The sequence below is a fragment of the Phoxinus phoxinus genome (assembly GCF_949152265.1).
Source record: "Phoxinus phoxinus genome assembly, chromosome: 3".
Lineage (NCBI taxonomy): Eukaryota > Metazoa > Chordata > Actinopteri > Cypriniformes > Leuciscidae > Phoxinus > Phoxinus phoxinus.
In genome coordinates, this window is record NC_136878.1 from 45,243,931 (window position 1) to 45,270,730 (window position 26,800).

Genomic DNA, 26,800 nt, shown 5'->3' on the forward strand with positions numbered 1-26,800 from the left:
AGAAAGTCCTGCCTTCGGCAACAAAGCAAAACATTAAAAATAACAAAATCCAGTCCACTCATTATAACACACACACACAAAAAAGAAAACTCTGTCCAACTGTTCTGATAACACCAGGGTTATTAACACTATTAAAACATTTCTGTTCATTGAAATAAAAAAATATATAAATACTAGTTAACAAACGTTAACTAAATGAAATTTATGGATGGCCTAAACTGCAATAAGTTGAAGCACTAAAAATTATTATCTGGTAATAAACAAAAACTAAAGCTGAAATAAAAAGAAATTAAACCTAAATAACAATATTTTAAAAACAACAACTAAAAACGAGTACAAAGACAAAACCACATAACAAAAATTATTATTTTTTTTACATGAAAATAAAAATATTTCTAATTCAAAATATTAGTATAACTATAATTAAACTAAAATAAAAGAGTAAAATTACACTGGATCATAAACAGAACAGAAGGAAACAATTGTAAAAGTGTACTTGTCAAATTAGGAAAATGAACTGCAATTCAAAATAACAGTATTGAACACATTTAAATAGTCAAATAATGTGTTAACTTGGCAGCCCTAAAAAATACTAAAACTTAAAAAATAAATATGCTGGAAAATATAAATTTACACAAGGGGGAAAAAAAAAATCACAAAGTCACTAAACTGAAATGAAAAATTTAAATTTGGTGCGTTTCAAAAACGTATTATTTAAAAAATATATATATTTAACTTGGTTGTACAAGTCATTTAAACTTTACTTGCATTAAACCATGTTAAAAAATCGAGAGAGAGTGGAGGATTAGCCATACTGTCTATGGGATTAGCATGTGCCAGAGAAACAAGCTGGCAGCCATCTTTATTGTGTTTGAAACTTATGTTTTTTGCGGTAGCTCTATTGTAGAGTTAACGAAAGTTATCATGTGCGTTGTAATGTTTGAAGCGGATGTATTCATGAACGAGTGGTTCATTCATTCATAAATCGGTAAGATCTTACTTTCATGCTGTGGAAATACAAACCGGAAGACAGAACACAACAAGTGCAGCGCTGAAAAGGGGCGGGGCTACATACTCTACGGGGAGAGAGAGAAGAAAGAAAAAAAAAGAGAGAGAGAGAGAGAATGGAGGGATGGATGGAGAGAGGGAGTCAGACAAGGCAAACATCAAGAATCACACACACACACACATACACACGCGCGCGCTGTAGCGTTCGCTGAGAGAATCAGCAGCAACATCATTTCTGCTCATGTTTGCTGAAACTGAGTTTGAGGGAATAACTTCCACACACTCAACATCTGTGTGAACATCAGTGATCAGGTGAGAGATCTGTCTGCGTCTCTGGTGTGTGTTTCTTTCCCTCAGGAGTCTAGATTAACGTCACATCTATTCTGGTGAGGTGCAAGCTTGTTCTCTTGGTATTATTTTCCCTTGGGTGAATTAATTGAAACATTTATATTATTTTATTAATATTATATATACATAATTGTATTTATTTATGACATTTTCTCTGTGGCTGGGTTGTATGCCAGTATGTCAGTGACTTCTAACTGTCTGAGGAGATTAACATGAATGCATTAATAATCTGTCTCGGTTTGTCTGTCACTCGTGTCCTCTTTTGCTCTGATTTTTTCGCTCTGTCAAATTTTCAAGTTACCTAAGCATTTTTAAATTGTTGATACCCTTCTGGGCAGAAGTGGGCCATGCTACTCTTTAATGCATTTTTTAGTGTGGGTAGATTGCATAATGGTTGCACACAGGGAGTGAGTGTGTGGGTCAGGTTTTGCATGTGTAGCCTTCAGGAAATTAAAACCTGAAGTTATCTACATTGTGAGAACCAGCCAACATTCTTAAGATATCTTATTAAAATTTAATTAAATCTTATTAAATAATCAAAAATGGGTTGTGTGAGAGTAAAGGCCTGTTCACATCAAGACGAATGTTCATCGTCGTCACGATAATGCATTTTCAGTCGACAACTGTTAAAGTGTCTGTTCAGATCAACATGAATGCCAATGAGAGTTGTGCTTTTGGTCCAACAGTGCCTGGAGCCGATGAAGTTACATAACAATTATGACTTGGTGGCGCTCACAAACAGATTATTTTGCCAATATGACAATAAGAAATCAAGTCACATTTATTTATACAGTGCTTTATATAATGTGCGTTAAGAAAACATTACATTTTGCATACTTTTTAAACAAGTAGTAACATTTTAAGTCCCCCTCTGGTGAAAATCAAGTTTTTAATGTTGTTTATGTGTCTATGTGGTGTTTTTAATACGCTTTAAGACAAATCATGTGTAAGTTCATAAGTCGACAGCATTGCTGAGTATTTTCTGCTTAAAACTGCAGTGAACCAAAGACAGTCTCAAAAACACGGTTTGAAATCGCTGGTGTTTCTGACGTCACACACTACCTTGTAACCAATCAGATCAACGTGTGATCGTCAACCGGTGGATCTCTGAGTGAGTGAGTGAGTGGAGGCGGGGCTCATTTGCATATTCATAGAACTGCGTATGCTAAATGAGGCAAGGGTGTCGAGTTACATTCAAGATATTTTAAAGCATTTTCTTTCACAGAAAAAAACTTTTATACGTCATTTTGGTGATCAAAGATGAGTTTTTAGGGTTACAATTATTGACTACAGGGGGACTTATTAAAGGGTAACTGTTGCCAAAATTGAACCTAGGCACTTTTTGTTAATCTACCCGAGTTAAACTTTCGTGTAAAAGCATAATTAGAATGGAAACGCCACTTTTAAGATTGACCGTATGACTGACAAAATTCCAGCCACCGGAAAGACTGATAAAGTGAGTCGTACAAAACCTTTCTTTTAGTAAATTTTGTGTACACAAACAATTAATTTAATGTTCAAGTTCATGTGTAGAGCCCCTGGTGACACTTCCAGCACAGTTTCATGTTGTGTCGCACCGCATTAGTGTTTTAAAAATAGCGATTTTGATGCTATCATAGAAGTGCCCCATGCACTGCCATTCAAAAGGCATTTTTACCTAAAACGAAAATACGGTCAATCTTAAAAGTGGCGTTTCCATTCTAATTATGCTTTTACACCAAAGTTTAACTCGGGTAGATTTACAAAAAGAGCCTAGGTTCAATTTTGGCAACAGTTACCCTTTAACTTCAGCAGTGGAGATTTTGTAGTTTGATGCAATACACAAATCTGATTAGTATTGACTAATGGCTGTTTGGAAACATAAATTATGTTTGGCATCTTTAAATTTTCTCCATGACAAGCAAGTGTAAAAAACAGTGCTGAATTTTGTGTACCCGAGTATTTCTGCTTTTCTATAAGCAAATTGTGCATTTTCATTTAGAATTTTTTTTCCCCCACATTGATCCGACCAAACAAATGACATTGGACAGAAGGGATATGTGTTGCACGGCAGTATCTCAGTTCACAAGCCTCAAAATAATGGGCGGCACAACAGTAATAGTTTATATTCTACTGTGATGCTATTGTAAATGAATTGAACTCCTGCAATGGCCTTTCATGTCCAAATCTGCAAATGAAAAGCTAACGTGTTGCTTCAATTCAATTGTTTGTCAAATATGTCAAGTACAAATGCCTCGAGCTGCATGCACAGTCTGTGGATAGTGTAAACCAGACTTAAAGTCCACATGATTGACAGGTTTGCTATTGGTGGATCTCATGTGATTGACAGGTGGCACTCAGAGATGTCATTGTGGAGGGAGGGAAATATATTTTGACTAAAGATTACAAGGAACATGGATAATAAAAATAATGATGTGCATGGATAAATCATTTGTAATAAATACTGTCATAATATTCCATACAAATGTGAATTTTGATATCATGGTGACTAAATGAACGTTAGAAACAAACAGCACTGTGAGCACCTCTGATGATGGCTCTGATTTTAAGCGAAAACTCACCAAGCTGGGCGTTTTCACATATTTTGAAACTGGTTTTAACCGCAAACCTGATGCACAAGGGGCAGTCGTGACCTAATGGTTAAAGTGTCAGACTAACCCAAGGTTGTGGGTTCGATTCTTAATGCAAAATACCTAAACCCCAATCGCTCCATGGGAGCAAAAATGGCTGCCCACTGCACTGGGTGTGTGTTTGTCAATGGGTTGCAGTGTGTGTGTGTGGGATTATTACACCACTCCTAATGTGTGTGTGCACTACCTTGGATGGGTTAAATGCAGAGTATGGGTTACCATACTTGGCCTTCACATCATGTAAAAGTTGCTCGTCTGTGTTTCACTGCGCACACAGAAAGCCGCTAAGGAAACGGTATCCCTCTCACGGCAGTTTTAATAACTCCTTTTATTATCGAGCACATCCTACTGTTTAGCAACAAGACTTAGGATAATCTCTGGTCTAGCTGATTTGGACGTCGGGTTTGGGCTTTTAGGGAGGAAAGAAAGAAATGCACTAAAATCACACAGCGCTAGTTTCTGCTCTCCTCAAAGACGCTGCAAATTTATTGTCATTTTCAGACACCAGGTAAAACTGCCAGACCGGTGAATGTAGTGAAGTAAATTTAGCTGCGCATAGAACAATTGTCTCACGAGTTTTGCGTCATCTGATCGGCTCTTCGGTTCAGTCTTTATAGAGACCATCGATCAAACTATAAAGTTATTATCTGCCGATAACGACCGGCGCTCGATCAATCGGAGCGCTCTTTTACTAGCTTGTCAAGTTTCACAAAACTACTATTACCTGCTGTTTCTACAGGCCATTTTGTAGAAGGTAAAAGATGCTGTAAAGTTTACATGGGCGTACATTTTATCTAAACACACTAACAATTTTATGTTTATTATGTTTAATAAACATAACATTTCTCAAGAGCAATTTTTGAAGGGGACAAAAATAATACAGCCAAAATTGTGTTCGTGAGGATAATACACAGAGGAAAGCTTTACTACTATTATTAGTGTAGCATGGAGACCGTGAACAAAGCAGTAATTGTTTAAATGTGATTTAGGTTCATAGGTTCACCAAGCGGTCATATTATAATTATTCAATTATCTTGCATCTTCCACATAGTGTTTTAGGTTTCGCCTGGGACAGAGGACGTCTCTTACTTAGATATTCAACTGCAAGATAGATACAAGTTGGACATATTGAGCAAAACCCAACACAACGGTAGATCTACAATATTGGGCTAATATCAGTTCACACACAGGCTTATCATCGTACATAAGTTACTCACCCCCATGTCATCCAAGATGTCTTTCTTTCTTCAGTCGAAAAGAAATGAAGGATTTCTTAATTCCAGGATGTTTCTCCTTATAATGGACTTCAATGCCAACCAATGGATTGAAGGTTCAAATGTCAGTTTCAGTGCAGCTTGAATTTTCACATTAAATTTTTTATTTATTAATAACCACAAATGCCGGTCTTGTACCATCTCTAAGATAAACCACGCATTACGTCATCATGTTGGAAAGGTCACACGTGACGTAGTCGGAAGTTTACAAGTTTAGAGAAGGAGGACCGTTCAAAGTTATTGTATGTTGAATGACACATATTTATACGTATTTATGTCAGTTTATGTTTTTTAAATGGTCTTTACGTGTGCGTATCCTGGATGTTTAACGATGTCACACGTGACCTTTCCAACGTGATGACGTAATGCGTGGCGCATCTCAGAGATAGGACAAGACTATTGTACTATTTTTATTTATTTTAAGAAAATGGCCAATCGTTTTGCTAGATAAGTCTCTTATTCCTCGGCTGGGATCGTGTCGAGACTTTGAAGCTGCACTGAGACGGACATTTGAACCTTCAAACCGTTGGTTGCGATTGAAGTCCATTATATGGAGAAAAATCCTGTAATGTTTTCCTCAAAAACCTTCATTTCTTTTTGACATGGACATGGACATCTTAGATGACATGGGGGTGAGTAAATGTTTTATTTTGAAAGTGAACTAATCCGTTAAACAAGCTACCAAAACAGGCTAGGTAAAGTTATAATCGCTAACATAGAAATATACATCAGCTATCATAATTGTTTTGTCATGACTAATTTATAAGCATCATCTGTATTAAAGAGAAAAGAAACTCTTCATCTAATGTTTAAAGTGAATAAAATAGCCAGGACAGCCTTCATACTTAGTTTTGGCCCGTTTGCGTTTGTATTGTTTTACTACTTACACAATTATGTAAAGTATATCATTATATTATTTACAATACACAGCATGGTTTTTAATTATATTTTTAGGAGGGGACGAGACAACCCTCAGATGGGTTAGGTCCTGAACGCATTCCAGAAAAAGATCCTCAACAATTAATGAGACGGTAATTTCAGGCGATTTTAAAGAAGCTCTGGTAACTATTATATTATCCCACCTTCCATGTAAATCTAATCCCGTCTAGATAGGACTTTAAAAACAGCTGATGATCAGGGCCGATTATATCCTGTCAATCAAAAGGGAGCGGAATTTTTTTTCCAGATTGCAACTCATACAGTGTGTGTATAGAAAATCTTTCTTGTGTTGAATTTAGGGCAAGTTAACCCCACAATAATGAATTAAAAGTAAAAACTAAAAAAATAGCAACTTTAAAGCTTAGCGGACGTCACAGTTACGCAGAAAAACAGTGCAACAAGTGGAGGAAAATGGGAAAAATCCACGGAATAAGAGAAAAAAATGTCTTGTTGCCTTTGAATGTCAGAAACAGAATGCAAAAAAGATGGTCTCCATATTTATTGAATACCGTCGTTGAAGACGCTCTGTGAAGCTAAACTTTTATGGTTGCAAGTCACAGAATTGACTGATGAAACCTGCGATTATTATTCTACAATTTTTTAAATTTAAACAATAGATCTACATAATTCATATATGCAGTTCATAGGGGCATAATAGATTTACAGTTACAACATGAAATAATATTTAAACCTATATCGTTTTATATTGGTAACATTAAACATAACGTTTTATAGGCCTATCTCACAATTCAGACTTTTTTCAGAGTTGATATCACAATAATAATAATATCGGGATATAAACCCGCAATTCTGACGGGTAGAAGACAGAATATTGAGTTAATATCATGTAATCATGTTAATATCATGAGATATAAACTCGAAATTACCTTTTTATTGTTTTATTACGTGGCTTCCATAGAGTGCTACTGCAGAACTGTCATTTTTGGCAACTAGGCTCCGCCCACACAACACGTCATTGATATTTGCAAACACCCAAATAGTCTTTTTGACACTATAAATCACCCGTAGTTCAAGCCAAGGTTGCCAGGTCTGCTTTTTTCCTTCACTAAACATTACTTGTTTGTTACACGTCTCCCATCCAATAATCTTACTTGTGATAAGAAACAAAGTATCAGCTTAAAATTTTGTCCGTTTTCACGAAATTCAAACAATAAATGGCGATTTGATGCTCTTAAATGTGACAGATCGCTGTATCGCCTCAGTTCAGACGGTGTCTTCTTTTCTTCAAGTTATATAGCTCGAAAAACATGAACAAACCTCAAAAGGTATGTTGAAAGATACAGTAAAAGTTACCAAAATTAACCATGTCAATGATCGCTCAATCAGTGTTTTAACCGCGGAAAGACATCGATAAAACAACTTGTGAACAATGTGTCATGTTGCGTTTACCTCAGGAAAGTTTTCCAGTGTTCACGATTCGGTATTTAGCTATATATAAAAGACAATAGAGATGAGCTTAATACCTATGTTGAATAAATTTGCCATTAAGACAATTATTTATGAAATCTGCCTAATTTTTATTGTGTAATTATTATTTTATTATTTTATTATGATATTATTTTATCTGAAAATAAATAGCAATGTAACGGCTCGCTGTTGTTCATTTTAACCTCTAATATTATAATAATGCACTTACAGTAATGAGAGGTTTCCATGTATAGTTTGCAGCATTATTTGGGAGAGATTTGTTTTCCCAAGAAAATCTAACGATATAGTGCAGGTATCATTCTGAATAGTTGGCATCGACTGAGAAATTTAGAAATTGGTGCATCTCTACTTGAGACATCTCTTAATGGGATTTACAAATGTGGGACATCACAAGCTGTTTGTCTTAGGAGGAGCCAACAAAATGTACAGTGCAAAATAGCAAGTTTTAAATAAAGTGAATAGACAGGGTGAATCTTTTGGAAATAAGTCTTTAAATAATAATTTAAACAGAGTCATAACAACAATCATTCGAATGCTTAAAAGGGCATTATTGGGCAGGGCAAGTTGTTGCATCCACAGCAATGACAGATGATAGAATAAGAAAAGGAGAGAAAGTTTTTTTTTTTGGAGAGAAACAAGAAAAACACAGGATTAAAAACTTTCAAGGAGAACCGTGAGGAACATGGAAAAACGTTCCCCATACAAAGCTTCGTTAGTTTTCTGTGGCAAGTGTGTGTGTGTGTGTGTGTGTGTGAGAGAGAGAGAGACAGCCCACGACTCCTTTGTTTTTATCTCCTCAGAAGCTGCTACAGCAAACCATGCTGCTGTCTCCAACTCGGCAAACCCTGAGAATATGCAATGCTTAACGGTGAGTGCCAACTTTCCCTTTTTCTGTTGTGTGTGTGGCTTATGGTCTGAGATTGACCCTAGCATGTTGAGTATGGTGCACTGTTAAAAATGTCCAAATATTTGGTTGAACAAATACTCTGCAGCTGCTTTGATGAATTTATTGGCTAAATTAAGTACATAAACAAGTCGAAACAACAAAAGATGCATGGACCTTCATCCTCATGTAAACCCAACCACTGATCGGATTTTACATTGCAAAAATCTCCACTATTGTCTTAATTATTGGCACATGACTCAATTGAGTAAAAACCTGTCACTCATTTACTCACCCTCTGCTTTTCCAAACAAATGTGACCCTGGATCACCAAACCCAGTCTGGAGTCGCACGGGTATATCTGTGGCAATAGCCAACAATACATTGTATGGGTCAAAATGATCGAATTTTCTTTTATGCCAAAAATCATTCGGATATTAGGTAAAGATCATTTTCCATGAAGAAATTTTGTAAATTTCCTACCGTAAATATATAAAACATGTATTTTTGTGAGTGAATGCAGCACAATCGTGAACATAAATGCACAACTTTAAAGGAGATTTTCTCAATGTTTCGATTTTTTTGCTCCCTCAGATTCCAGATTTTCTAATACCGTAGTTGTATCTCGACCAAATATTGTCCTATCCTAACAAACCACACATCAATGGAAAGCTTATTTATTCAGCTTTCAGTTGATGTATACATCTCAATTTTAAAAAATTGACCCATGTGACTGGTTTTGTTGTCCAGGGTCACACATATTCTTTTTTGGAACACAAATCAAGCTATTCACTGTTTTTTTTTCAGACAATGCAACTTGCAGTACAGTGATCATTGGCATTCAAGCTCCAAAAAAGACAAAAAAAGCACCACAAAGGAAACCCATATGACTCATACGTTGCACAGTGGCTTTATGTGAGGAACAGGCCAACATTTTTGTTAATATTCTCTGTTAACCCTGGCCTCTATTAGCTCTCAAATTTCATTTGACACTATATGAACAAAAGTATTGGGACACGATTTTATCAATGATTGAATTCAGGTGTATCAATCAGACCCATTTCCACAGCTGTATAAAATCAAGCACCTAGCCATGCAGACTGCATTTACAAACATTTGTGCAAAAAATGGGTGGTTCTGAAGAGCTTTTATTGAATTCAAGTATGATATTGTGATCGGATGCCACCTGTGCAATGTCATTTCACGGTCAACTGTAAAAAGTGTCAGCTTCGAAGCAGAAGACCATGTAGAGTCACAGAGTGAACCGGTCACTGTGTGCTGAGGCATATGGTGCGTAAAAGTCGGCAACGCTGTGCCGATTCCACAGCTGAAGAGCTCCAAACTTCCACTGGCATTAATATCAGCACGAATACTGTGCGGCGGGAGCTTTATGGAATGGGTTTCACACACAAGTCTCACACAATGGCTGTGTTTACGTGCACACCTTTTGTTTCAATCGGAATTAATTCATTCCAAATGACGAATCCAATGTTAGTGTTTACACGAACACTAAAGTGATCGGTTTGATGCGTGCGTTTATATGACACAAGCTTCTAATAAGAATAGATTTTTTGACATGCGCACACTGAACGAATATACAAACCCAGTGTTTGCACACTATTCTCCTACATTGGTTCTTTTCCTTGTTTTAAAAAGGGATGGTAAAATATCCTTTTCACAAGATGTAAAATACATCTCTGATGTCCCCAGAGTGTGTGTGTGAAGTTTTAGCTCAAAATACCTCACAGATATTTTTATATAGCATGTTAAAGTTGTCACTGTTTGAGGGTGAGCAAAAACACACCGTTTTGTGCCTGTCCCTTTAAATGCAAATGAGCTGCTGCTCCCGGCACAGGGGGCGGGGATTCAAGAGCTTGTGTGTGTTAGCAGCTCTTATTACCTCAGACACACACTAACATGACAGAAAATGTTCTACCTTTTATCTTTAAACAGAGTCAGACAAAGATGGAGAGACTCAAGAAGAAGTGACAACATGTAGAAGCAACAGGACGTCTCTGAATGGTTATGAATTTATGTTGCTGATGTGGAGTTAACTATCTTCAATTAGCATATTCTGTCATGGTAATCTATAAATCGCTCGTATAGGAACTGTTGTGAGATGCACACAGAGTGACTTTCTATTGCATGTGAAAAGATGGATTCTAAAGTTGGAGCCAACTCACAAATGTGCTCGACTACAACAACTCTTCCTCTTCTCAACATGGACTGCGTGTTCCGGGGGCGGGGCTTATGTACATTTTAGGGTTGGTGATGTCACAAACCCGGGAGGAATGTCGTGTAGTTCCTACCAGCCGTTTGTTGTAATCCTTTTCTTTAAAAGCAAATATTTTCCTTTGCTTTGAACTTTGAGTGTTGTAACTTTGCAGATGTTGTTTATGATCAAACAGCAACATTACACACTAACTAAAGCTAGAAAAGTGAAATCGTACTCGACCACCCCTCTAAAGAGCAGATTTAATGTTCCTGAGTAGGAGACGACGAGCACATGAACCGTTGTGCCGTGCTGCTTATATTTATCAATCAGTAAAAAAAAACCTTCCCGCGCCCAAAATAAAGTGTAACTACGTAGTTCTGCTCCACTTCACAGACGATGAGTGGTAGGAGAATTATGACATTAAATTTAACAACAACTGCTCGTGCGTCATACGTCATTGCACATGTGCAGTCCTTTCCAGTTTCAGTTTTCAATCCGATCAAGTGTTTACATGTCCTCTTGATCGGATTAGAAAAGGAATGAATTACCCTTTTCAATCCGATCGAAATTTCATTCGGATCGAGCTCAATCGGATTGATAATGGTGTTTACATGAAGGCTTTTCAGTCTGATTGAACCGTCAATCCGATTACTAACAGATTATTTGGTTGCATGTAAACGTAGCCAATGATAAGCGTTGGATGGAGTGATGTAAAGCACACAGCAGGACTAATATATATATATATATATATAACTTTTAATACTATGTGGTTTAAAAAAAAAACTTTTTAAAAACCTTAAAAAGGGTAGGTTGGTTGGGTTAGGGTAGACATGTAAGATAAGCTGCTTCTGGATCTGTCTAATTGTTTAATATATTTAAGTTAGGACAACTCTCAAAGTAGATTTAAAGAGGATTTATTGAGATAATGACAGTGGAGGAGGTGCTTCTCCTCTTGTTGCACGTAAGAGACGTAAGAGACATACACTACAGCACAACTAGAAAACATAAGGCAGATCTGTGGTAGAGGATAGACATTATACAATACTGCAGGGGTGAGTACCAGCTTTCAATGTTTTGACAAAAGGATATGAGATTGTGATTGTGTGTGCCTGCGACCAACCCTTCAGCCTGCACTGAACTTAATATTTTCAAAATGTTTAAACTAACTTATGACAATTATGCAGATAATAACCATATATTATTTAGTCCCCATGGGCAAGTGTCAATCCCAATGTAGAAAGAAGGTTGCATTTTTCACATTTGGACCATTTTATTTGCAGTGTTATTATTGATTGAGTTTAACTTGCTGTTTTAGGAAGTCTGGGAAGTTCTACTCATTCAGACTCAGAAATGATCCATTGATCGTTATCGTGTTTTGTGTACCAAGTATTGTGGCATGTGTGTGCAACTTGGTCTCTTGTCTTCAAAATATATAAATAATAGTCTATATACAACTATATGTGACCCTGGACCACATAAATAGTCACAAGGGTCAATTTTTATTTTTTTATTGATATTTATACACCACCTGAAAGCTGAATAAATAAACTTTCCATTGATGTGTGGTTTGTTTGGTCGAGATACAACTATTTGAAAATCTGAAATCTGAGGGAGAAAATCTCCTTTAAAGTTGTGCATTTATGTTCACGATTGTGCTGCATTCACTCACAAAAATACATGTTTTATATATTTACGGTAGGACATTTACAAAATATCTTCATGGAACATGATCTTTACTTAATATCCTCATGATTTTTGGCATAAAAGAAAAATCGATAATTTTGACCCATACAATGTATAGTTGGCTATTGCCACAGATATACCCGTGCGACTCCAGACTGGGTTTGTGATCCAGGGTCACATATAGTTTTGTCTCACAGATAATGCCACATGCATTCAGCTTCTCACCAGGCCCATTTTCAGGTAGACATTAGCCGCTTTTCCATTACAGATTTGCGCAAAACTATTGCGAAATGACGGCGTTTCCATTAACCGATGTTATGTGACTAAAATGTAATTTTTTTCTGCGTGATAAGTCATTAAAAAAATCATGGCAACGGATGCTGGTGAGTTTATGTATATGCCAGCCATCGCACTCGCCATTATTTTTAATGGAAGGAGACATAGGCTTGTTATCCAACATTAATGGCTAGGAAAGCCACTTATACTGGAGAGCGGCACATATGAGGCGTTTCTGGGTGTTTCTCCCTCATTTCTGCTTCAAGGTCTTGATAAATTGTGGCATTTCTTTATTGTTTAGAATCCAGTATTCCCATAATTCTTTTGTCTTTTATGATTTTAATAATTAACTCTGTCTCGTCTTCTGTCCAAACATACCGTGCCATTTTTAAAGGGGTGGTTGATTATGATTTTACTTTTCTAACTGTAGTTAGTGTGTAATGTTGCTGTTTGATCATAAACAACATCTGTAAAGTTACAACGCTCAAAGTTCAAAGCAAAGGGAGATATTTGCTTTTAAAGAAATCGTTTTTTAAGGACTACAACAAACGGCTGGTAGAGACTACACGACATTCCTCCCGGATTAGTGACATACCAACCCTAATATTTACATAAACCCCGCCCCTGAACACGATTTATAGATAATCAAGACAGAATATGCTAATCAATGACTAGAAGATATTGTTATGGTTTGTGGGGAGATGAACCCTAGGGGTGTCACGATTCTCCAAATCCTCGATTCGATTACATTTTCGATTCTAAGGTCACAGTTCGATTCGATTCTCGGTTTTTTCTTTTTTTTTTCTTTTTCAAAGCACAGGTTGCTATGCCATTTTTAGACCAAATTTAAATTTACACCAAATGTCAAATTTAAAACATTTATTAAGAACATAATGTAACAATAACTTATATCTTCAGTCAATTGGAAACTTAAGCAAAATAGCCTGCGATAGTTTCTCCTTTGTAACCCCTTCTTCACAGAAGATGACATTCAAGTTCACAACAAACAAACAAACAAACAAACAAACAAACAGTTTAACAGATAAATCTATGCGTCGCGCAGAGCCACGTCTTTAAAATTCTAACACTTTATTCTCTGTGTACAGTACACACACACATACCGGCGGCGCCATTCGGCGTCTCATAACATAGACATGATCTTAATTCAATAATGTCCATAAACATATTGCAGGTCATAAACTGAGAAAGTGCGCGCGTCTGGTGTGCGATACCTCGAGTTGTCATAGACGCGACGCGGCGCTTCTCGTCCGGTGTGTGCGATGCCTCGAGTTGTCATAGATGCGGCACTTCTCGTCCGGTGTGTGCGATGCCTCGTGTTGTCAAAGACGCGGCGCTTCTCGTCCGGTGTGTGCGATGCCTCGAGTTGTCAAAGACGCGGCGCTTCTCGTCCGGTGTGTGCGATGCCTCGAGTTGTCAAAGACGCGGCGCTTCTCGTCCGGTGTGTGCGATGCCTCGAGTTGTCATAGACGCGGCGCTTCTCGTCCGGTGTGTGCGATGCCTCGTGTTATCAAAGACGCGGCGCTTCTCGTCCGGTGTGTGCGATGCCTCGAGTTGTCATAGACGCGGCGCTTCTCGTCCGGTGTGTGCGATGCCTCGAGTTGTCATAGACGCGGCGCTTCTCGTCCGGTGTGTGCGATGCCTCGTGTTGTCAAAGACGCGGCGCTTCTCGTCCGGTGTGTGCGATGCCTCGAGTTGTCATAGACGCGGCGCTTCTCGTCGGGTGTGCGGCCCCCAGAGGAGGTTGACTCGCAGCATTTCAACACGCATGTTTTTTTTCCGCTTGACAAGCCGACCGAACGTGACATGGGGGCGTGGCAGCATCGACGATTCCATTTTTTAATTCGATGATCGAGATAGTGACTTAATTTCGATCGATTTCGATTAAAAATCGAAATCGTGACACCCTTAAACCCAATCGCAGGTAGTATGCTCTTAACACAGTTTTATTCAGACAAAACAGGGAAAAACAAAACCCACGATGGGGCAAAACAAGACTGGTGGGCAAAAACAAAGACAAACTACACTAAGACTTGACAGATAACTAGACTAATAACAACAACAAGATCAGGACTTTACAAGACAGAGTTCTTCACAAGGTACTCCCAGGAAGGTCTACTCACAGGTAATGTCTCACAGGATACACACAATGAACCAGCACAGGACAGCACACACAAGGGGATTAAATAGGGAGAAACTAATAATGACGACAGGTGATACAGATGAAACAATAATGACTAACGAGGAGAACAAGGGGGCGGGGTTGGGTGACGAGACAACACAAGCACACAGCCCAAACACAAGGCCATGTGCTTGCACACAAAACATGGGTCTGTCATGATCCTGCCTCAAGACTTAAAGAAAGACAAGGACTAGATGGCAGAATCATGACAGATAGTTAACTCCACATAAACTACATAAATTCATCAACTAACCATTCAGAAATGTCCTGTTGCTTGGTCACTTCTTCTTGAGTCTCTCCATCATTGTCTGAATCCGTTTGAACATAAAAGGCTAAATATTTTTGAAATGTTCAGTGTGTGTGTGTGAGAGAGGTAATCGGAGCTACTAAGGGCACAAGCTGTTGAAGCTCCGCCCCCTGTGCCGGGAGCAGCAGCTCATTTGCATTTAAAGGGACAGACACAAAAACTGTGCGTTTTTGCTCACCCTCAAAAAGTGACAATGCTATATAAAAATATCTGTGGGGTATTTTGAGCTAAAACTTCACACACACACTCTGGGGACATCAGAAACATATTTTACATCAGGGCATTATACCACCCCTAAAGAATGATCGACTTTTACGTACACCAGGTGATCTGTAAATATGAAAAAACTGTTTCCATTGCAGTTTTGTGAAATATTCATTTTTCGAATTTCCTGAAAAATCACCAGATGCGAGCGTAAAAACTTTTTTGTGATATATGGGAGTTTTTGCGAAATTTACGTGTTTTGTGACGTATTGTGACGTCGGCTATGAACACGGCTATTGTGACACGAGTGAAGTACAAAGCTTTTTAGCAAATGTTTTATCGACAATATATGAGCATTTGGAATTGCGCTGAACGAAAAAGGTGAGCACATGAATTTAGATTAATACACACAACGGCTTTGTATTCTGCTCTGAGATTTGGTCACCCAATATCCTACGAATTGAATAATATCCCAAAGCAATAGGCCCTACATCACACCATCCATCATTGATGTAGTTTGTCCGCTTTGGATGGAGATAAAAGGCCATTTGATTGGACGGCAGCACCGAGACATCTTTCTTCAGCTCTGATTCTCTGGCTGCTCAAACATGAATCCCCGTAGGCTCTCTTTGTTTTTGTGCCGGCATCTTCATGGTTTTTGAGCACACATTGAATGACCGCATTGAATACTTCTGAGCGCTCTCGCCCCGCTGGACGATAACTGATTCTGACTTCAGTCGGCAGTTGTCCTGTTGAACTCTGCATCAAATATGCAGCTGCACATCAAAACCAGACTGTGTTGACAAGACCCTCAGGTGTATTTGGGTCAGTGCCCGAGAGTGCTTGATTTTCTGAAAGTCCACCTCTGTTAAGGCGAGACATGGCAGGCAAAAACATTGTCTTCTTTCAGACTTGTGGTGAAAAAAGTCCAAAATACACATTTAGGTCTTTATTTTACTACATTTTGTCTATTTGCGTCTGTAGATTTCTCCGAAATTCAACAAAAGTTGGCGTTCTTAATCAGCGCGCTTCTCCGCGATCTCTGTCTTCTTCCTTTAATCACACACATTGTTGGAAAGCTCTCTCTCCTTTACAATGCTGTCGCATCCAAATATGGTCATTTCCTTTTTATAAGCAACCAATCGTGAAAGTATAATGGGCATTTAACTGTAAAAGCGAAATCTCATTGGCTGATGTCAATTTCTGACACCGTGATTGGTTCATATGCATCACGTGACGCGCTCTGACATTTAGATGTGTGTTTTTGGCTGTTTTTCTGCTCAGTTGAAGGCCATAAATGCTGTGTTTATAAGTTTTGATGTGATTTAGGTGGTTTGTATTGTTGTTGCTAATGATTTGATGAGATATTGTGTCTGTAAATAGTTGTTTCCACTAAAAAAGTATGAAATTTTACATTACAAATCTTTAAATGCCTTTTTCTCAGAATGAGTTTTTTGTCATTCTCCAGTAGAAACATCTCAGCCTATGTAGCACCGATGTACAGCAAACTCTCCAGTTATACACTTAGCAGTATTATGAAGATATGTTCAGAGGGATTTGTTAATAAATCATTCCTGGCCTGATTTATGTGACATTTTAATAAAAAAAATATGGCAAAAATCTATTTTTTAAGGCTATGGACAGTATATTTTGATTTCCTAGGTAATGAAAGCATATATCCTGAAATCCCTCTGAACATCTTCTTTCATCTTGTGTGTAATTAAAATGAAAAGAGAATTTTGCTCCTGGCTTTATCATGTTCAGATCTATCTACCGAAAATATATGCAAAATTGCGCATATTTAATGAGAAAATGCCTAATTTGCATAATTAAACATAAAAATTTCAAAAACTTGTAATAATTTTTTTTTTATGAACTTGTGTAAGTAATCAACTGAGGAAGTTTCATGGTGATATCTATTATTTTAAAATTGTACCCTATTCACCTGTAGTGTCTCACCTTAAAGGGATCCCTTGGTATGAACGTAAACAAAGTCTCTTATTTAAATATGTAGTAGAAAACCCATGAAAATGTATGTTATTTAAAAAAATCAACATAATTTTTGGACTATGGGGGGCGCCATTTGTTATGTACACTAGAGTGCGGATCGGGCCGAATTTTTTCTGTCCGAACCCGGCCCGTGTCCGACAGAGCAGTAACCGAACCCGACCCGAGCCCAACAGGCATACAGATATTTATGTCCGAGACCGACAGTTAAAATCCCATTTCTTTTCTCATACTAATGACAATTGTACGTTTGTTTGTGTGGAAAGCCCGCTTTTATTAAGCAACTGTAGGAAGGCATTCGGAAATGTCACAGGATGAGCGCATCAGCACGCGGAGCAACAAGCGCTCTTAACACATTATGCACGCGTTTCGTTGTCACAGCAACATAAACAAATTTCCGCACACAGGAAGACGGATGTTATGGTAATATTTCACATGTATTTTAATCACAAAAACGATCGTTTGCATCAAGTGAAAGCATTAGGCACACTGGCTACCTACATAATGAGCCGTTTTAAATTAAAAATGTTCAATGCCTTATCGCGCTGATGTGACCGAGCCCGACCCGAACCCGAACATAATTTCGAAATATCTGTCCGAACCCGGCCCGGCCCGTCGGGTATCCATCCTCTAATGTACACACAGTACATTCTGCGTTGATGACGTCAAATGGTTGCACTCGTGAGCTATGGCGCTTATTTCTATAGTCTTTGGCTTTTTACTGCAACACAACTCAGAAAATAAAATGCTGATACGATACCACACTGTGTGGCTTTTGGTTGTCATTTTCAGTCAAAAGGCAACAAGAGAAGCAATGTAAGATTGCTTTCTTAGCAATAATAGGATGAGAAAAGCATGAAGATACATGTGGACGAAAAAACTTATTTTTTTGTCTCCACTTTAGCCTTGATGCCTTTGAGTCTTTTAGTACCACAGCTACTCAAATAGCTTACAAACGGCTGAAGCAAGAAACGCTAAGATGCCATCGGGATGAGAACATGCCAACGCTAATCATGACTCGCGGCCGCTAGAGATGTTAATTTCCCTCGATTTCTGGGGCGTTTACACTCCTTGGGTCTCATTCATGAAACACGAGCAGAACGAATGTTTGTGTAAATCGTGTGTAAAGTGGTTCTGGCGTAAATTTTCGGATTCATTAAAATGTTCGTATTTTCCAAATGTTAGTTGGTACGAAAGAGATCTCCACCTGCTCCCAGCCACGCGTAAATATGCGTTTAACATCCGAACGTTTTGCTCATTGATAAGGCTGCATTTTAATTCACCTTAATCGGGTACATATTTACACAGCATTTTGAAAAAATATGATATATAGTAATTACATTCGGTTTTTCTTTTTACTTTTATTATGAGAGCCAGTGATAGCATTTGCAAACGGAACACTTTAATCAAATAATGAATTGCTCAATAGGGCTGGGCTATATTTTGAGTGAACTAATTCGTTTTTTGCAGTCGAGCTTCATGTCGAACCATTTTCTCTTCACTTCTGGGACTGTTCGATTAACAGATGAAACTCCAGTAACTGCGTCTGTAATATCTGCCAAGCTTCCTTTTTTTAGGACCTGATACGCCTATGTACGCTTGAAAATAAAATGTGTTTTTTTGAATGAACTTCTGATAATAAAACTTCAATTTCTGCATCTGAGAAATTGTTCTTTTTTCATTCGCTTTTGAGAAGACATGTTGAAATCTTTCGTTTGGTGTCATAATATGATGCCCATATATAGTTGTCAGTCGGATTTAATGGGCGGGATTTATGGTAATTAAGAATGAGCGTGCACGCGCGTCCCATTTGCGACTGATTGGAATTCATTAACACACACACACGTTTCACTCTCACATCTGACGTTTACAAACTATTTGTGAATCAGGAGAAGAGTTTTCGGGAAGGTCTCTTTACGCGCAGATCACTCACATATTTACTCGTATATTTACGAATGTTTCATGAATGAGACCCATTGTGGTGAAAAATTCATGGTACAGCATTTGGTTTAAACCTATACTTCTATCCATCGCCTCCTGTAAGCTCCTTCAGTAGCTGTGTTCATCATATCAGCATTTTATTTTCAGAGTTGTCTAATTGGAGATGTATTGTGGTAAAAATAGCAACAGATATCGCTAGTAGCTCATGGAGTGCAACTATTTTACGTCATCAGAATAATGGCGTCTCTTATAGTTCAAAATATGTATAAAACGATGTGATTTTTTAAAAATAAAATACATCTTTGATGGGTTTTCTACTACATATTTCAGTAAGAGGCATCATTTTCGTTATTTTAAGCCATGCATGACTTTATACCCAGGGATCCCTTTAACTCCAGGTCGTAGGATGTTTTGAATTACGGCCGTTTCACACCGCATGAGCGAGCAGCGCATATTTTTTTTTGGCGTGCATGTTAATCAATGAGTGCGTTCACACCGCGAGCAGGAGCAGCGCGTGAGCAGCAGTGAAGCACGGGTTTCGGCACGAGTTTATGTTTTAAAATAACTAGGCTATTGTTCTTAAATGTTTAATAACTTTTGAACCGATAATCTAATCTGTATGCTTTAAAAAGTCCTGTAAAGAGGAGATTAACAGCTGTGCTATCGGGTCAATCGCGTTTGGACATTCAGAGACTCCGTAGTGAATGTGATTGTATCATCAGGTTTTGATCAGCATTGATTCGTCATAGAAACCCATGCCAGAGAATGTCTAATAAGGGGAGAAGGTTCACTCTCGCTACACTTCCGGCTTCTGACTGGTTGCAGTTCCACTCTGGCTCCATATGAGGGCGCTCACAGGACGAGTGCAGAATGAATGGAGGTCTATGGAGCTATACCCCTCAAAATCCACTTTTCTCAGGATATAATTTTTTGTCTAGTAATTTGAATGTTGTATTCGAAAGGAGATGCAAAGAAATTGCACATTGCTGGGTGTTAGATTTTTTAGAGTCACTTATTTGCTTTAAAAAGTCTTTCAAAATGTCAATGACGTCATACACATCGTGCGACCAGAGATACTGCTTTACGGCAATCCTTCAGGCACTTTGGTGTTTTCGCGCTCTGCACTTTATTTTCTCTCGAGGCATCGACAACACAGCGGACACAGGTAAACACACGTGCTAGAAGAGTTTCTGCTAGAATACATTCTGGTCCCGCTTCGGATGCCATGATGCCATCAAGCGGTATCTCTGGTCGTAACCAGTCATTCACTGACCAATCAGCGTTCATTAGCAGAATGCTAGCGTGTTATGAGCAACAACAACTCAACCCGTAAGAAATCGAAAGAACATAAGTACTCGTTCATTCAACTTTCGACCTATAACCCATGTTGAACTTGCCAAAGCTACAATCAAATCTGAGATTTCTCAACGGCAATCGGGTGAAAGAGACACATTTAGCCGTCTAGCCCCATAGACTCCCATTCATTTTGCACTCGGGCGATCGCCCCCAGTGGAGCTCTGGTGGAACTACAACAAAAAATTCGGTACAATAGGACTTAATAGGGAGTGGGCAGGCTCTCCGTAGACGGGCTCTGCCCATGCGTTTGTTTCTCTGAGCCAAACAGGAATGATTGTTGATGCTTAGTCCCATACTCATGCCCAGATTGGTATATATATACATTTCACTTTTGCTTCTGTGTTCTATTACAATGTTTTCTATTTATTTTACTTCCTGAACTTTTTTGGACACATCTACATTGTCAGTAAATTGAAAAACACACCAGCTTTTCACTGAAAATCGCCTATAATAATGTTGTAATAAATGGCTTAGGGATTGTTACATGTAGTCAAAATTTCATCTGGATATCTAGAATATCCAAGTAAAACTTTCTAAAGGGAAAAATCAAAACTTCAGGAGGATTTGTTTGAGTTGAGTAAAAATAATCACAAAAAATGTGCCACTGTTTTTCTTAAATCTGGTAAATTCACCCATTCCAAGACAAAATGAATGTAAAATTGGGAATTTAAATGAGCTAGATGGAAACTTCAGGTTCTTTTAAGGGTTTAAGTGAAAGCACACTCTTGATGGACAAAATAAATATAATATCACTCAAAAAGCGCCCAAAATGCACAGAATTTGCATGTCAAGTGTGTTTTTACAAGAACTGGAGTAGCTATGTCAGAAAAGAAAATGAAGACTCAAAAATATTTATAGAAAATTTACCCATTTAAACTTGTTTTTGTTATTCAGTTTGGGTAAAAGTATATGGTGTTTTATAAAAAATATATATATAGAAAATAAATATTTGTGTGTGCTGTAAAGTAGTTAGAAAAAAATGAAATCGGTATCGGCAAGTCAAACTCAATGAAAAATTGGAATCGGCCTAGAAAATTGTAATTGGTGCATCTCTACATCAAGCCTTGGAAATGTGTACATTATATCTGATAATATGCTTCATTTATTCAGTCTGCTTCTGCTTCAGATCTCCGGAAAACCAAAACGTGACAAGTCACCCGTATTTAAATTATGTGATAGTCACGCGATGACAAAATGATGTCCCACTGCTTAATATGTGCAGCTGCAAAGGTCAGTAGCCGTTTTGATCAGTCATCATCAGATTGAACTGTGTGCCCCAAAGATATTGATGGCATTTTATAAATGACGTTCACAATGAACTAATACTTTTGTCACTGGTCAGCAGTTCTCTGAAAGCACTTCTTTAGGAAACTTGCTCTTTTAGCAATCTGGTGCCAAGATTGTAATCTGGAATCTGAGGATGCAAAAAATTTAGAATATCTCCTTAAAAGTTGTGCATTTATGTTCACGATTGTGCTGCATTCACTCACAAAAATACATGTTTTATATATTTACGGTAGGACATTTACTGAATATCTTCATGGAACATGATCTTAATATCCTAATGATTTTTGGCATAAAAGAAAAATCTATAATTTTAACCCATACAGTGTATAGTTGGCTATTGCCACAGATATACCGGTGCGACTCCAGACTGGTTTAGTGTTCTGAAGATAAATAAAGTCTAATAGGTTTGGAACGACATAAAGGCGAGTAAATACCGAGAGAATTTGCATTTTTGGGTGAACTATCACTTTAAGGATTCCCTTTCCCAGCTGGTAAATGAAAACCACTGTCACGACTAGTAATTATTTTAAATTAACTGATCAGTGAGACAAGCAACTATAATAATATTGTTGGCTATTGCCACAAATTTACCTGTTGTTTGACTGGTTAAAACATTGACTGGTTTTGTGATCTAGGGTCACATATACATTCCACTACTTAAATTACATACACATTGGGAAACCTAATGGCCAAATAAATTTTTTTTGTATTCGTATCACCTTCAAATTGACGCTTTCATCAGGCCGTTCCCCAGAACAACTGTAGCCCCTTTCACACAGATGATACACGGATAAAGTGACTCGGCATTTGAGTCAATTTAATTTCTGATTCTCGGCATTTTCCGGAATCAGAGAGTGCGTTCACACACAACCCGTAAAAATCCCGCAAAGACACGTGACATCGATGTGTTGTAATGTCTCAGAAGTGTCTTAAGTAAGCAATAAGGTACTCAAGGCTGTGCTGTATCGTAAATAAGTCACGGCTGAAGGGCGTTGTTAGGCACGACGCGAAGCGGAGTCAGCCGTGACTTATTCACGATACAGCACTTGCCTCTCGTACCTTATTGCTTTTATAAAGCGGTTACCACACAATACAACTATTAAAGCCGAAAAATATGTATCTCTGCAACTTTCATGAAGTAAAATCACTAAAAGCCTTCCTTCCGCTGGAAAAAATAGTCCCTGGCCGTAAACAGCAACAGAAGTTACATACATTATTTCTCCATTAGATGGAGACGAAGACTGTGTTTATGAGTGAGTCGGTCAGTAGAGAAGACTTTTACACTGAAAGGACTCAAACTTGTGATCACGGAGAAGGAAGACGACACTGACAGATGACTATGGGCACGGGGAAAACCCATAACTGGGGTCATGACATGAGAAACCAAATTTGCCTTGATCTTTTGGTATATAAGAGGTCTTTGTACCATTAAAACGTCCTGCAAGTTTCATAGCTTAAGACTTCCTCCCCATTATAAACAAACCATTTATTTAATCAAGCTCTAAATACAGCTCGTTCTGGATCCATGGTAAGAAGTGACGTCACGGTACGAAGTGACGTACCAGCGTTTGCATATGACCGCCTCCAGCACAAGATAACTACGCTTCAAGCGCAAGGCAACTACGCTCATTTCGTATCATTGTCGCGCCCGCGCGCTGCGCGCCTCACAAGTGTTCAGTCGACGGACAGCGAGTGGGTCTGTGTACAGGGAAATTACGATGCCGCAGATGTGCTGTTTCTGGCTGTGGACAAACAACATCTGTGAATACGCTGCGAAAGATCCAGTCGTCAGGGAAAAATGGATGCACTTTATTTTTTGCGGACGTCTCAGTCACGGCAGTGTTAGTTTAAGCGTTTGTTCTATACATTTGAAGGATGACTGTTTTGAGCTTTGCCAGAAAACTGTTGCTCAAAGATAAGTCCGTGCCGACTATTCTGGGCTCAACATCGACGACGCAAACTGTAAGTAATGTATTTAAAACTTTAAACTACTTTTTAAATACGCTGAAAGATCCAGTCGTCAGGGAAAAATGGATGCACTTTATTTTTTGCGGACGTCCCAGTCACGGCAGTGTTCTATACATTTAAGGATGACTGTTTTGAGGAAAAAATCCCAATATGATGCTTGGCTTTGCCAGAAAACTGTTGCTCAAAGATAAGTCCATGCCAAATATTCTGGGCTCAACAACGACGACGCAAACTTACTTTTTACCATGGCTAATATAAACACATTTGTATAAGAGAATCTTGAAAATATGTCGCCTTTCTAGTAGGCCTACATGTGATAGAAAATTAAAAATGTTGCCTTGATCAATGCTGCATCTTCAAATATGGCCTGTGCATGCATTTTTGTCCGTGGTACACCCTATCATTTCATTGGAATTAGTTAAATAATGTTAAACTGTTAGCAAATTAAGCTATAGGATAATTATGCAACAATAATCCGTTTTCAAGTGTCTCGGGTTAATTTTTTTTTATTAATTCAAAATAGTTTAACTTTCCATGTGGACACGAGCTGATCCAGTCTTCGTTGTTGTGGTGATCGTTCATTTTCCTCTGATTCCGGCTCAAACATAATAAGGTTTTATCATTGCAAGAGCCATCGCTTCGCATGCATCACCCGCTATTAAACAGTTGCGCCGAATCCCCAAACGTTCTGGCTGGGGGCGTTAATAATTGATGCATAGGCACTGACGTTAGCCAATCATAACAGCGGGCGTTAACACTGAACTCTTAAAGGGGAAACACCCCCAAAACAGACTGTGTGAATCAGAGGATGAGAAACAGGGTGGGAAAAGGTCATAAATCACTACATTTTAAAAGTTTTTTGTAAAAGAAACTATAGTAATACTATATTTGCACCTAAGGGAACATAATAATAAAATAAAAAAAACCATGTCATGACCCCTTTAAAAGGACAAGATATCGCAGCGGACATTCAAACGGATGCTTTTTTATTATGAATATATAGGACTGACCTGAAGGAAAATGCTATATCTACTGTAAATGCAGGTACACTCGCTTACTCGATCTCTCTCAATACTAATAGCCTCAATGATCAATATCGATGAGATTAAACATGTGTTTGCGTTGCTAAGAGTGGTTGCTAGGGGTGTTGTGTAGTGATACATAGAACCGTTGGGTGAAGCGGTCATATCGTGAATAAAACACAGCTATTGACCAATCAGAATCAAGGATTGGAACTAACCGTTTTATAAGATTTCTCTCTCTATAAAATGGGAAACCACGCTTGTGCATTTTTTTCTCTGATTCGATCATAAACTAGCGCATCACATATAGTTTCACTAGCTGGCGAACGATCCTGGCTTCGACACGGCATTGATAACGGCTTTTGTTCACACAGCGCTCGTTTCGGGACTGAACACTTCAATGTTACTATAGGTCCCCAACCAGGCATCAATCCCGGCGTCAATCCCGGGTCGTGTTTGCGTTCACACAGTCCAGTTCTGGCAATTTCCCGGGATCAACGTGCTGTGTGAACGGGGCTTATGTCTATGGCTGACCCTGAGAAACAGGGCAGTTCCTGATCACTCTTTCTGCCGACTGTTTCCAAAGTTGTAAGTGCTTCTTCATGCGTGGCTAACAGGAGGCAAACCCCGTCCTCTAATCCCACTTTTTTAATGAAGAAAGGAAAGAAAAACGGCTTCTGAATTCCCAATGGAGGTGAAGTGACGGATTGAAAGGACTTCACTGCCCGATGGATCCCCCTCTGAGATCAGTGTTCATGTGGCTTTTATGGTCTTGTCTCTCCTTGGATTTCTGTTGTGCAGCTTTAAAAAGAAATGAACTCATCAGGGTCGCCAGGGTTACCATTGCATGTAGAAGTTTTGTCTTTTTTTGACCGACCCCTCATTTGGTTGTAAATTGTCCTGTGCAATAGTCTTTGAATAGGTTGGCACAGAGTAAAGCCCTATTTATACGGGACTAGTTTAACATGGAGAGGTGGGCTAAAGTAATAATTCCCAGAGCTTCTGTGTGATTTTAGTCCCGTCCGAATGTGCATCTCAGTGATCATCACGGACAGTGCCAGTAAACATTACGGCGACTTTTACCTTCAGTAAAAAGGTCTGGAAAAATTACCTCAGGTAGTAATCCCGTGCGAACAGACCCGCTGTAAATATGTACGTAAATATTTCATATTTTCCTGTTTAAACGTAGTTTCCCGCAGTTTTTCCAAGTATGGAGGCGCTTGAAAAAGCATCAGTTGCGTTCTAGACGTAGAGACAATCTCAAGTGTTTTTCACACAAGGCAGCATTTTCGATTATTTTGAGCAAAAAGCTGAGCAGATTGCTTTTTTGTCAAATACTTTGCCCGCATTGGATTCAAACGATAATTTTGTGCATAATGTTTGCATAATGTGTGCATGAGCAATGCTTCTATTGCTTATTCTGCTTATTCAGAAGATGCATAATAGTGCCCACTACAGACACTCAAAAAATATGAATATCGTGCAAAAGTAAATTTATTTCAGTAATTCAACTTAAAGGGTGAAACTAATATTTTATATAGACTCATTACATGCAAAGTGAGATATTTCTAGCTTTTATTTGTAATAATTGTGATGATTATGGCTTACCGCTTATGAAAACCTTTTCACAATATTCTAATTTTGAATTTGGGGTTTTCATAAGCTGTACGCCGAGCTTTTCAAAAACGTGCCGTAAAGGGTTTAGTGAAAAACCAACAAAATTGTATGTATTATTTAATGAGATTCTTCACTGAATGCATGATCTGATGAAGAGAGAGCAAATGCAAAGCATAAGAGACAAGT

At 38.3% G+C, this 26,800-nt stretch overlaps 1 protein-coding gene across 7 annotated transcripts in view; it reads left to right on the top strand.

The window, feature by feature from the left end:
• The window catches only part of rgs3a (regulator of G protein signaling 3a), a 209,406-nt gene that overhangs the window by 21,334 nt on the left and 161,272 nt on the right, over positions 1-26,800 (top strand). For 2 of the 7 annotated variants that reach the window (XM_079606412.1, XM_079606415.1), the window contains exon 2: positions 8,449-8,516. In XM_079606412.1, coding sequence (XP_079462538.1) covers positions 8,449-8,516 — 68 coding nt within the window. Of the gene's footprint in view, positions 1-1,108; positions 1,321-8,448; positions 8,517-11,685; positions 11,799-26,800 lie in introns of those variants that run through there. The other 5 variants (XM_079606417.1, XM_079606416.1, XM_079606418.1 and 2 more) reach the window with 5 other exon arrangements.